The sequence below is a fragment of the Sinohyriopsis cumingii genome, chromosome 6 (genome assembly GCF_028554795.1).
Source record: "Sinohyriopsis cumingii isolate HCF-2022 chromosome 6, ASM2855479v2, whole genome shotgun sequence".
NCBI classification, from domain to species: domain Eukaryota; kingdom Metazoa; phylum Mollusca; class Bivalvia; order Unionida; family Unionidae; genus Sinohyriopsis; species Sinohyriopsis cumingii.
In genome coordinates this window covers 149573465-149587205 of record NC_142966.1, presented here as the reverse complement: position 1 = coordinate 149587205, position 13741 = coordinate 149573465, and the positions used below count along the sequence as shown (strand labels likewise).

Here is a 13741-nt window from a genome sequence, read left to right as displayed (position 1 = left end):
TGTTGCGACGTGGGTATGTATTGTGAAATATGTTACGTGGTAGGTATTGCGACATAGATCAAGTAGGGTGTATATAAAGTCGAAGAGGTGGACGATAGCATCTTTCCTGTTTCCTATGTTTTAGTTTTAAAATCAATTTGCAGATTAATTTAAAGTTGTGTTTAGATATAATTTAAGAGGACTAAATTTTTTTATTTTTTTTGAGGGAGTGGGGTTCATAACAATTACAAAGTGTTCGTTGAATCTGGACCAAAATATTATTCTTGGATTATTGCGAATTCATTCAAAGAAGTTTTCGACAATCCCATTCTGATACGTCAAGGCCGTTGACACTTCAGCATATGTAAAGCTATTGACACAACAGTACGTTCGAGATCTGGAATTCCTTCGGAGCACTCTATTCTTTTGGACTTGTCGTAAACATTTGTTAGGATTATGCTTTGACTTAATACACAATACTGTAAGTTCCTCTTAATTTTTTTCCTATAAATTAAAAAATTAAATTGCTTTTTGTTACGTTTTACAAAGTGTGTTGGTTTCACTTTGTTTTTCTTTTTTTTCTGTTACTTAGTTTAAGACCATAGAATCTTAACAATACATACATATACATACATACATACATACATACATACATACATACATACATACATGCAGTTGTTGGCATACTCAGAGCATAAAGCTCATTTTTATTATTTTCTTTCTATTGGGATTTCACACTCATTGATAAATCAAAGTTATGCATATATTGGATTTGTTATATTTTCATTCATACTAAATTATGGTTTATGGAAAGGTTGTGCAACCTATAGCTAGCTGAATGCGTCCGGCCTATTTACCTGGTTTTATCCTACCCGCGACGAGTTCTCCAAATATCATCTAATCCGTACGGCGAACCACTCACAATTGATCGTCTTTTTCGCTTTAAATTTACGGATAAATCCTGTTAGATTTATTTTAATTATTATAGATTTAAATTCCTGTTACGCGGTTTGTATCTATTCTCACGTCACCTTCCCTCCTGAATAAGTAGTCTGAGCAGCAGTCTATTCTCTCATAACTGTCACTTTAGAACCGAGGCACATTGGTATATTTGTAGCTTGTTCAGCTTCACAGAGGTGACATCATTCAAGAAGAGGAAAGAAGAAAGAGGGGGCCGTGCACTTCAAGAGAATCCCAGTGGTGATTCAATTTTTATCATGCAGAAGGTGGTCCTTATTTGATTTGTTCCTAAATAGTTTTCATTTCGAAATAATATAACTGGAAAAGGCTTTATTATTCCAAAAACGACTGCTATGTCTATTTTAAATCTAGGAAAAAATGATAATTTACAAAATTTGACGAAACGGTAGATTGGCTAAAAAATGCTTTTCTCACAAAATAATTACACAGATAACATTGCTTGGGAAAGTTCTATTGTTTGTTAAAAAAGTTGTGAAGTACTTGAAACCATGATCAGAAGGTAGCGTCGCCAGGTTGCTTATTTGCCAAGTTATGTTAAAAGGGTTAGACTATAATTTTTCAAAACATTACACGAGCCCTCTCGCAAATAATCATCTAAATTACTTTATTAGTTGACTAACATTTGATATTTACTAATACATCATAAAAGGATATAAATTAGAATAATCAAAGTTCTGTTAACCTAAGGTTGCACTTCCATTCCCATTTTCAGAAATACTATTATGTTTGTTCTGTTGACTTCAGTTTCGGTTCCTTCTTCTTTATTTTTGGTTGCAGTTTGTTTACTTTTGGCTCAATTTAATTAATTTCACGTAAGCGTTCTTTGATTTTCTCCCATTTTCTTTTGTCTTCGGTGAGTAGACGTGCGCTTCTTCAGCTATACACTTTTGTGAGTCTCCCTCTCCCACATGGTCTAACTGTCTTTGCAAGATATTTGGGTAAAATTTAACGTTTGTGTCATAATCTTTTTTCACGGTAGAAAGAATTTATCTTTCTTAAATATCGACTTTAATTATTGGGGAATAATTTCTAATTAGTAAAGTTTCTGATGTAATGCTTTCAATTTCAGTTCGTTAATTTTCGCCAATTGTTATATTTGTGTCTCAAAACTAAATTAAGAGGTGTTCAAATTGTCCATGGATAACTATTGTAACAGATTCGCTGTGATCAAAGGCAATTTTAAGACAATTTTGATGTTTAGCCATGTTATTCACAGCATTGTTGAGCCTTCCAGTGAAATCTATTTATCTTAGAAAAAAATCAAAATAACGTTAAGAGAACCAATGGATTTCATATAGATGATCTATTTTTCAAATAGTTATTGGTCTACACTGTTTCATGTCTTCTAATAAATTTTAAAGCGTTTCTTAAACTGTCCCGCAGTAACCATGCCAACAACATTGCTGAAAATCTGATGTGAATGAGAGAAAAAACACTAACAATAGAGCGCTCCCATACGTTTACTCCATACCCTAACCACATGATCAATATAATGCTGGCATCGATATAACGACATGACCAGTTTCGTACAACTTTGCATATAATTTTTTCATAGAGACCAAAGTTACAGGTGGCAGAATTTTTATTTGGATTCAGAGGATAACTCAAATAAAAGGCGAATTAGAGGTGGTCGAAGGAAAACTCTCTAATGATTACATCCTGCCTGTTATAACTCCTAGATTTAAATGGCTGCTTTTAAGTTGTATCAGAGTATTATATCCCAGTGCAAAGTATAGTGTCATCTTCATTTGAAACTTTGGTCAGACCAATCGGAATATCTATTTATACTGTACATGGTTAACTGGGTCTCATGATATCTAAAAATGAATTAAGAATGATAATTTACGTCATTCAATAAAAGTAATTTTTTCCAAATTAGATTCGTTTCTGTTCGTTAATTTAGTTTGGAATGCCCAGGAATTTAAATTACTCTGATTATACAGTCGTGCAATGCAATCAATACTCCAGTACGTTTTTATGAAGAAGTGTCAAAGCAGTAATTGCTATTGTTGTCAATTCATATGGTCCTAAGGCAGTTGCATGTGCTATGTTGGTAAATCCGTATGGTCCTAAGGTTATTGCATGTGCTATGTTGGTCAATTAGTATGGTCCTAAGGCAATTGCATGTGCTATGTTGGTAAATCCGTATGGTCCTAAGGTTATTGCATGTGCTATGTTGGTAAATCCGTATGGTCCTAAGGTTATTGCATGTGCTATGTTGGTAAATCCGTATGGTCCTAAGGTTATTGCATGTGCTATGTTGGTAAATCCGTATGGTCCTAAGGCAATTGCATGTGCTATGTTGGTAAATCCGTATGGTCCTAAGGCAATTGCATGTGCTATGTTGGTAAATCCGTATGGTCCTAAGGTTATTGCATGTGCTATGTTGGTAAATCCGTATGGTCCTAAGGCAATTGCATGTGCTATGTTGGTCAATTCGTATGGTCCTAAGGTTATTGCATGTGCTATGTTGGTAAATCCGTATGGTCCTAAGGCAATTGCATGTGCTATGTTGGTAAATCCGTATGGTCCTAAGGTTATTGCATGCGCTATTTATGTCAGTCAATTATTATGGCCCTAAGGCTATTGCACGTTCTTGTTTCTTTTGTGTGAGGTTGTAATGGTTTAAAGAATTAATATAAATGCAATAATGTAAATGGAGAACATTGATATCTTTAATTATGAGAACATTCTATATCAGTGAAGTTTGAATGGATTTAAGAATGCTTGATATCTTAGAATGCGACAGTGTTAATTACGTCATATGAACATGTACAGTGTACATGCATAGGCATTCAGGGAAAGGTAATCTTTCTTTTACACGTGCCAGATTTCACAAAATTTTAATTGATAAATGGATCTCATGAATTAGGTGCCTGTTGTTAAAACCAAATAATTCCTTAAGATCAATAAATGAAACAAAGCAACATCTCTGACAATGATTTCATTTCAGCTTCAAGATATCGTCCTGTACTAGTGAAGTATAAAGCAAGCGATACCGACTACATCAATGCCGTCATTGTGCCGGTAATAGTTCTAAAATCTGTCAGAACACGTTTTGAATTGCTTCCTATTTTAATTTGTAATCCCCACGACGACAAACACAAAATCGATTCTTGCTTTACCAGCCTGGTGGTGAAAATAAGACAAAGACACGATTTGACAAGTTGACATAACAGTAAGACAAAGACACATTTTGAAAAGTTGACATAACAGTAAGACAAAGACACATTTTGACAAGCTGACATAACAGTAAGACAAAGACACATTTTGACAAGTTGACATAACAGTACAACTCGTAACCCACTCTTAGTACCTCAGAATTGATTACAAATATGTATCTTGTGGTGCGTTTTAAAAATGGAAGTTTGAGGGAAGTATATTTTTCATCTCGACGATATAGATGATGTTGTTTCGGACCTTATTTTAACATCTTTCTTATGTTGACTATAAGAGACAAACAAGTTTAATATTCTTTCAAAACAGTGTTAAAATATATTACTGAAAATTTGGTTTTGGCATAACTCAAATCGCTAAAATGGCTCAAGAAAAATAGTTCCAATTATTCTTCTACATATTTTCTTTTTTTTAAAGATATTTTATGTTGAACAGATCCCGTGGAAAGTTAACACAACATATACCCGTTTGACTGGCTTATTTATTCATGCTTTCTTGCTTCTCATTTTCCAACAGTCCCACAAAAGAAAGAACGCTTTCTTGTTGACACAGACACCATTACCAAATACCGTGGAGGACTTCTTGAGACTCATTATTGACAACCATGTGCACACCGTAGTTATGTTAGACAACGAAATAACAACAGAAGAAAAAGTAAGTTTCTTTTACGAAACAAAATTATTCGAAGCAATCTTGAAAATGTTAGCGTCTTATACTGGTTGTACAAATGCTTTATGAAGTCCTGATTATCAGTGATAGAGTTCAAAATTAATAATTCTAAAAAGAACACACACACACACACACACACACATATATATATATATATATATATATATATATATATATATATATATATATATATATATATATATATATATATATATATATATATATATATATGAGCTAGCTAGTGTTCCATCTGAGAAGCTTTCAAGTTTGAATAAATATTTCACACAGATTTAATAGTTTCATAATTGTGAGCTCTATGCATGCACATTTCCACGCATTCTTTAACATTTTCCCTACAATACACTGATGGACAATGGTCTCTTGAATCTTTGTTCCTTTGCTAGGTATCTGTATTTCAGGTGGGGATGTATTGGCCAGTGACAGGTGATCACGTTACCTATGGACAAGTTGAAGTCGATTTAGAATCTACAGGTCATACCGACACACATAAATACCGACTACTAAATCTGACCCATTTACACACGGTAGGTTTGATAACACACACACACACACACACACACACACACACACACATATATATATATATATATATATATATATATATATATATATATATATATATAATTGCTAAATGCACCATCAATTTGTCTTTAAAATAAAATCGAGTTAAACAACTTATCAAATGACGAGACTTCGTATCTACTATGTAAACTATTGTTCACATTAGGTCATGGACGCATTTCAAGTTTGTACATCGTGAGATCAGGTACCTTATAACTGTATTCGGTGACAATGAGCGTTGCGTGTCTTGCTCTGTATGTATCACGCTAGCTGTGTTGGGTGATTATAATAATAATAATAATACTATGATTATACTCCTACTCCTACTATGTCATGGCAATCAAAAGGCCAGTCACTGTTCCCAGATGACGATTATCACGTGGTAATATGTCAACAGGATTAATAGCTACTAAAATTAGTATTTTGAAATCATTTAATTATTTTTATAGGGTGAAGTGTTAACAGTCAAGCAATTTATTTGTACGTTCTGGAAACAAAGTGACAACACACCTCCAAACTGTGCCCTATTTTTGATGTTTTTGGAGGAAATAGAAAACTGGCAGCAGAAAAATAAGTCTGCACCCACCGTTGTGCATTGTCTGTAAGCATTAATCTACATATATTTATCACACTACATTCACATTTATTAAATGTTAGCTTAATATTATACATTTATTTTTCACGCTGTTTCATAACAATAAGGCCACACATCAGCATAGTCAACTGACGAGGAGCCTATATGATGTTTTGATTTGAAAATTTAGAAACTAAGAATTCGAAGGTGGTGAATAAACTTCATATTTATTAAATGTTCATGTGAGATTTTCTATTTATATTATTTTAATCAATAACTGTCTCGTCGTAGATAATTACTTTTATGCAATCAACTAAAATTGTCCAAAACACTAGAATCCATGATCATCTAAGCAGCTTTTATTCAAAAAGTGCAGCCAATGCAGTGATACTGTTGGATTTTATTTATATGATGCTAACTCCGTTATAAGGCGACTTCGCCTATATCACTGTATACTTTTAAGGCTTACATGAACTGTTTTATTGCGAGGGACCACTACATCTATTCATGTATTGCTGATTTACAGTTGGTCTGGAACATATAATTATTTTCCGTCTTAGTTGTCATTGTGTTGAAATTGTTTTAAATTCCAAGTCTACGGATGCGCTCTAAATAATTGTAACATGTTTACACACCAAAAATTATATACGATCACCTAAGGTCACGGTAAACACAGATTTGTATAATATTCCACTTTTACAACTGCCAAGCCAGTGCTATAATTGGTCATATGTTCTGAAATACGAAACAATCATTATTACCTTGCATTAATTATATTTTGCCGAGGAATTTTAAAAGAGAAATTTGAAACAATTATAACTGTGTTTCTGTTAAGCAATGGGGCAGAACGAAGTGGACTGTTTTGTGTCGTGTCAACGATCCTTGAACGACTAAAACTCGACAGCGAAGTTGCTGTCTCCTCTGTGCTCAGACAGATGCGGATACGAAGGCCTCAGATTGTACCAAACTACGTAAGGCATCACATTTACTCCGAATATTACTTTACGTTTAAATATGCGTTGAATAAAATGAAATAATGAAGTTTTATAGGTTTATGACATTAGTTCCAGTCTTGCGAACACTTTGCATATTGCTCTCATTTAAACGTTTTTAAGTAGTGTAACAAAGTAATAATTTTTACAAACAGCTTACCGGAAAACTTCGTCAGTTTTGGAAAAAAAATTTAAATGTATCGCTTAATTCTTTTCATAATCGGCGTCATTGTTTGCACCATATGCAGTAAGTAACGTTATTGTTTTGAACCCACAGAAAATACCGCATATATATATATATATATATATATATATATATATATATATATATATATATATATTAACAATCGCAGAGGAAGAAGAAGCAAATCCAACCAACACCAGACGCCCAACCAACACCAGACGCAACATATATATATATATATATATATATATATATATATATATATATATATATATATATATATATATATATATATATATATATATATATATATCGTTCATTGCTACTGCTACATAACACGAGAAATAGTAATAATAATAATAATAATAATAATAACATATAAACTGAAAGGTATTATAACCTTATTTGTATGATTTCAGGAACAATTCAAGTTCTGTCACGATGTCGTTGCCGAGTTCCTCAGTAACTTCGAAACTTATTCCAATTTTAAGCAAATTTGAATGAACAGACACCTCTAAGAATGGATTTATTATTGCTTACTGGAATGGTTACAGCGATGGGAAAACATGTACAATTAAATTCATTTACTTTGGAGATTTCGAGGACAAATAATATGGACGAAAATAATAGCTGCATTTTTTGATGAAATGTGTGACATATTAAGCAAGTTTGGCGAAGATAACTTTATAATTTATGTGTGGCTTTAATAAAATGTGCTTATTCTCTTTTAATATTTTTGAAATTATGTAAAGGCTACGGTTTCCTCGTCCGGAGAAAATAATATGACGTGTGTGTGTGTGTGTGTGTGTGTGATATCGCTCCGATGTCTGCAGTGTGGCAGTTTATAGTGATGTCCACAACTAGGGCATCATGCCACAGACATGTAGCACAATGTTCCACCCAGTCGCATTATCCTGACACCAGGCCGAATAGTCCTAACACTAACCTCTTAATGCTGATCGCTTAGCGAAGCGTTTGTTAGTACCATTTTTATACGTCTTAAGTATAACTCGGCCGGGGTTATAACCCGCGACCTTCTTCATCCGAGCTTTACGCTCTAACCACTTTGCCACCGGATCGGTCGGGACATAAGTTCTATCTTGGAAGTAAGTGTAAAGCAAGTTGTGACTTATCGAGGAGGGTGCTATATAAACGTTTCTAAGGATAAGGCAATTTCGCAGTGCAAGCGAGGATTCACACCTTTACACGTGTTATCTCTACAATCCTTTTAAACTAAGGACACAGAACTGCCGATCAAAACATGGAAACAGCTTGGACTCCCATTATCTTGCATAATAAAAATAAAGTGAATAATCAAACCGTACATGAATGGTTCATATTCGAGCTTAAGTGCACTAAGACGTAATTGTGGTTCGCTTTTTCATGCCACACAAATTCTGAAGATTGGCTTGTTAAGCCTGCCATATGCTTTCTTCGGCAAAAGGGGTAAATGTTCTAGTGCAGGAAGGTCTGTGCAATTACATTACTTTAACTTCTAATGGATAATTTTAATATGGGATTGACCATTTTGAGTGGGTTGGGTGGCGAAATGTTGTAGTTATTGTTATGCTGTAAGGTATGCTGTTGGCATATATAAAACTTCACATAAAATGACCTGGAAACAGGGATCGCTAATTTTGACACAAAAATCCAAACGCATCCTTTCACACCGATGTTCTGTAACGTACTTTACACGAAAGACAATAATAACTTTTAAAACCTTATAAAGACAGCGGGCCATGAGACCTCGTGAGCGAGGAGGAAATATTTGTACAAGTGAAATGAACGATGAATGAAGCTGCTGATGCACGTGTCTATTAACAAAACAGCGACAGTGGACATCATGGACAACGATGACATATTTACACAGACAGAGTAAATTATCAACAGAAACTAAAGAAACACACACTTGTTTAGAAACAAACACGGAGACTGTGGACATTGGTACATGATGGACAAAGAGGACATGTTTGCACATCTGCGTTCGACTATAATACAAACTAAGGACGTATACTATTAACAAACACATGACGACCGTATACATTAGCACAACATGGGCAACGAGGGCATGTTTACACATTTTGTCTCAATTATCAATACAAACTAAGGATTCATTCTATTAAGAAAACCATTTAGACTCTGAACAATGATGCACACGGACAATGATGACATGTATTTAGGTATAGCAGGAACTATCAACACAAATTAAGGACACATTATTAAGAAAAGCATGGGGACATTGGTTGATCACGGACAATGATGACATGTCTACAGGTATAGCTGGAACTATCAACACAAATTAAGGACACACTATTAACAAAAGCATGGGGACATTGGTTGATCACGGACAATGATGCCATGTCTACATGTATAGCTGGAACTATCAATACAAATTAAGGACACACTATTAACAAAAGCATGTGTTCATTGGTTAATCACGGACAATGATGCCATGTCTACAGGTATAGCTAGAACTATCAACACAAATTAAGGACACACTATTAACAAAAGCAAGGGGACGTTAGTTGATGATGAACAATAAGGACATGATACACCTCTAGTCGGAACTATCAAAACAAACTAAGGACGTTCGCTATTGAGAACATTACGGAGACCGTAGATAAAGTTGCTTCATTGACCGATGACGTCGCAGTAACTTGTATTAACGAAAATAATGGTCCAGATTCAGATTATTAATGCAAGCAGATGTAACAGTGGTTAGTTCTTTATTCCTAGACCCTTTCCAGAAAGAAAAGATGATGATCACGTCCCTAAGCGAAATATTAATTCTTAATTGGTAATTAATACAGCAATGTTGATGTGTGATGGTTCCATACTTTTAATATCTGCAGTGCTTGAATAAGCTCACGCGATATTTAATGTATAACGTACGCTGTAACATATTCCACAAAAGTTATATTAATTTAGATCGCATTAATATTTTTATCATATTTGTTAAAAGAAATGCTTTTTTTGCTAAATCTTAGATGATTATTGAATGCATACGTACACTGATGGTGTATGGTATTATAAAGACCGAGAGACGCACTCAGTAATTTACGAAAATATGGAAACTGTAAACAATGGTGAATTACGGGTAATCAGGTTACATTTACATAAAATAGTCTCTTGAACGAGCTGATGCTGTACGATACATGATTTTGTACGAATTTGGAGGAGTTTATGTCGATATTGATATTGTAAGTCTACGTCCTCTTGATCCAATCTTGAGAAAATACTCTTGTATACATCCCATCTTCTACAGCAATATTTCCGGTTTGGCATGTAATGCATTAATGGCCTATCGCCGTCATCACCCCATTCAAGAAGATCTTGGCAGACAATCTTCCTTCGTTTTCTGTGGCTGTAGAGATTTTGGACTCCACAGGTCCAAGATGTGTTACAATAGTATACAGAAACTACATAGTCGACACTCCTCACGTCAACAAAATAGATATTGAGGGTGTTTATTTAGCGCCACCGGAATACTTCATGATGTCTTCAGACCCAACCCAAGACAGAACTTATTGATTTACAGAAATGGTTATGTGAAAGGTTCGAAAGACATGGCTTGGGGGTCCCACAAATTACACTTTACTGACCACAAGTAGGCTCATTTAACCATGTCTTCAAAACCAAACAAAAGAAAAAAAAATCTTTTAGCATCACACAGATTATCCCTGATATGACATGTTATATGCACAAAGCATCCAAACAAGATAAGATTAATGCAAATAAAACTCCGGATTCATGAAGAAATATTATATATACCATCAATTTATTTCTAGAATTTTCCAAAGCAAAATCATGCTCCTTATGTTGAACCATGCATATGAGTTCATCCGTGGAAACTTATTAAAATTTATGTTTATTCCACTAGCTACACTAACTTATGTTACATGATCGAGTTTTATTCTCCATTTACGTAATTGATTCTACAATATATCTTAAAAAAGGAAAATGCATAGATTTTGTAATTCATCATATTGCAACCACAGGTGAGAACTGCAATGTTAAATCTTTTTTGAAGTCTTCTTAATGGGGCTCTGAGTTACTCTCGAATTGATTAAAACTATTTCCACGAGCTCTCCATATTTGACCAGACACAACGAATTATGTTTTAAAACAGATTGATGTAAACTGTGGCTTTGGTATTTAGATTTGCATGAAACAAAGCGAAAACAAGGTTATCTAATTCATGTCACTGTAACTTCGCAATCCAGCAAATGGGAAACTGAAAATTAAATCTATTTATTTGAATTGATTAAAGCGACACAAAGTTACTCTCACACTGATCCAAGATATTTGTACGAGTTCCCCATAGTTAGACCGATACATCGAAAGCTCTTTTGAGGAAAAATTTATTTTGCCATTCATTATGCTCTGCTGTGAAATGCATTGAATTCGATTCTGCAATCAAATTTAAACGACGAGTTCGATTGGTCAATTCATATTCATAGAACTCCGAATTTCAACGACTGCGCCAATCAATATTAGACCTATTTTTAGGGGCTATCTGAGGGGACACTGACTTACTCTCCTGCTTATCCAAGATTGTGGATCTACAAACGTCGAAGCATTTTAAGTTCCAAATAATTTAACACCGTTTGTGTTAGTTTAGTACGTATATAGCTGAAGCTGATCATATTCTTATTTCCGACTTAATCGTTAAAGCTTAAGTCTTTGATAAACAATGCTGAATATTTCATATTTATAATAACGTCCGAGAGTCAGACGATTGTTCCGCCCATTAGACAATTTGTTTTTACTCTCTTGCTTTGAAAGGAAATTATTATTTAAAGATGACGTGTTTGCTTAGCGTAATCGGACAGAGACGATTATGATGACAGCGTCCAATAACTCCAATTGTCCGACTGTGGGTCTGAGTTTCAAGGACACAGACTATACTGTACCCCACCCCCACCCAATGGCTTGCTATTAGAGTGATATTAAGAATATAATAGGCCATATTTGTCTTTTTGTGGCCTTGAGCTTCAGTTTGGTGCAAACGAAAACATTGGGTGACGATGCGGTATGAGGTTCTTCCTCCACCATTAATACTGGCGGCCATGTATAGCCTATTGTGTGCTGAAAAATGGCGTTTAACCCTACAACAACAACAACAACCAGTTCTGTGTCATCTCCTTGAGCGATCGAATTTCACGACATCTAATTAGTTTGGATGATCATCTTTAGACAGATCTTCTACAGTGATGCCCACCTGACTTAGAATGTCATCTACTCTTTCATTTAAAGCATCTATCAACCACAGGAACTGGATGCAACTCCCACAAAATAGCTACAAACAATATATTGATTTTATTAGCAGACACTCTTGAGAAATAAACTTTTATCAGACATTTATTGAATTTCTTGGCAGAAACACTTGACAAATAAACTATTATCAGATATTTTGTTCGTAGCTGTAAGTCACTAAACCAAGATAAAATTCATTGACGGTCGACATTTTTGAAGCCTGAAGTGAAAGTTTGCGTTCCTTCTCAGGGTAGTTCCTTGTAAAAGAAAGATCGCAATATCTGATTTGTAACACTTTAAAACACCTTAGACGAAACTTTCCCTTCGCTAATTTCGCTAAGTCAAGGGCATAAACGTCAACTATGATTGAACTGAAATTTCAGCTGTGTGTACAAATCTGGTACCTTTCTCCAGAGCATATATGAAGTTGTTATTTCCTAAACGTTTCGGCCAACGCAGACTTTCCAAGGCCTTGAATAGGAGGATATTGCTTGCTAAATTAGGTGTTCGCGAGGTCGAACCGGAGCAATTCAAAACAAGGCAAGTGACCTATTTGGATTAACCAGCTGGCACGTGTGCATATATGTTGAAACTTTCATCAGATGGTAAAACTTACTGGTTTATCATTTTTCCTTTCCTGATGATCATATGTATTTATATAGAAATATGTTGTTTGAAAATTGCATTACGTAGATATATGAGCTTCTGGTATCAATGATAATAACATAAATTGTTTCTTACATGTACGTTCAACGTCATCAACATGATCAAGTACCTCAATTTCAGAAAAACAAAGATACAAATTTGAATAGTCTGATAAGCGTAATAAACAACTGCTCTCTCTCTCTCTCTCTCTCTCTCTCTCTCTCTCTCTCTATATATATATATATATATATATATATATATATATATATATATATATATATATATATATATATATATATATATATATATATATATATATATATATATCAGTGGAAAGGACAGTTTAAATAGTGCAACCACTATTGTGTAAATGTTGTTATTGATGATGTATCAATGTTAAGTTTTTAATTTCCTTCACATTAAATATTTTTTAACAAAAATTAACATAGGGCAAGAAATTCATGAAAATAAATATTTTAAATACGGCAATACTTTATTCAAAACCAAAACGTAGCACCATCTGATGCTTATTTTGAATTGGTAATAAAATAAATGTAAGCACCCCCCTCGCTGATACATACACAAAAACGATCTTCACAATTATACACGGTAGTAACATACGGCTATTACTAATGTACGAACAATTTCTCCACGGCTTCTGTGTGAATAATTATGATTAAGAAATGTATCAATGTTTTGGTA

The 13741-nt window shown here is 34.1% G+C and overlaps 1 protein-coding gene across 2 annotated transcripts in view; it reads left to right on the top strand.

Annotated features, from left to right (window-relative positions):
- Positions 1–7863, top strand: part of LOC149798250 (uncharacterized) — a 47509-nt gene extending 39646 nt beyond the window's left edge. Inside the window, exons 21-26 of one of the 2 annotated variants that reach the window (XM_089963379.1) lie at positions 3914–3987; positions 4654–4791; positions 5226–5351; positions 5838–5989; positions 6798–6933; positions 7558–7863. In XM_089963379.1, coding sequence (XP_089819505.1) covers positions 3914–3987; positions 4654–4791; positions 5226–5351; positions 5838–5989; positions 6798–6933; positions 7558–7638 — 707 coding nt within the window. In that variant the 3' untranslated portion in view covers positions 7639–7863. Of the gene's footprint in view, positions 1–3913; positions 3988–4653; positions 4792–5210; positions 5352–5837; positions 5990–6797; positions 6934–7557 lie in introns of both variants that reach the window. The other variant, XM_089963378.1, reaches the window with a different exon arrangement.
- The last annotated feature ends 5878 nt before the right edge of the window (positions 7864–13741 follow it).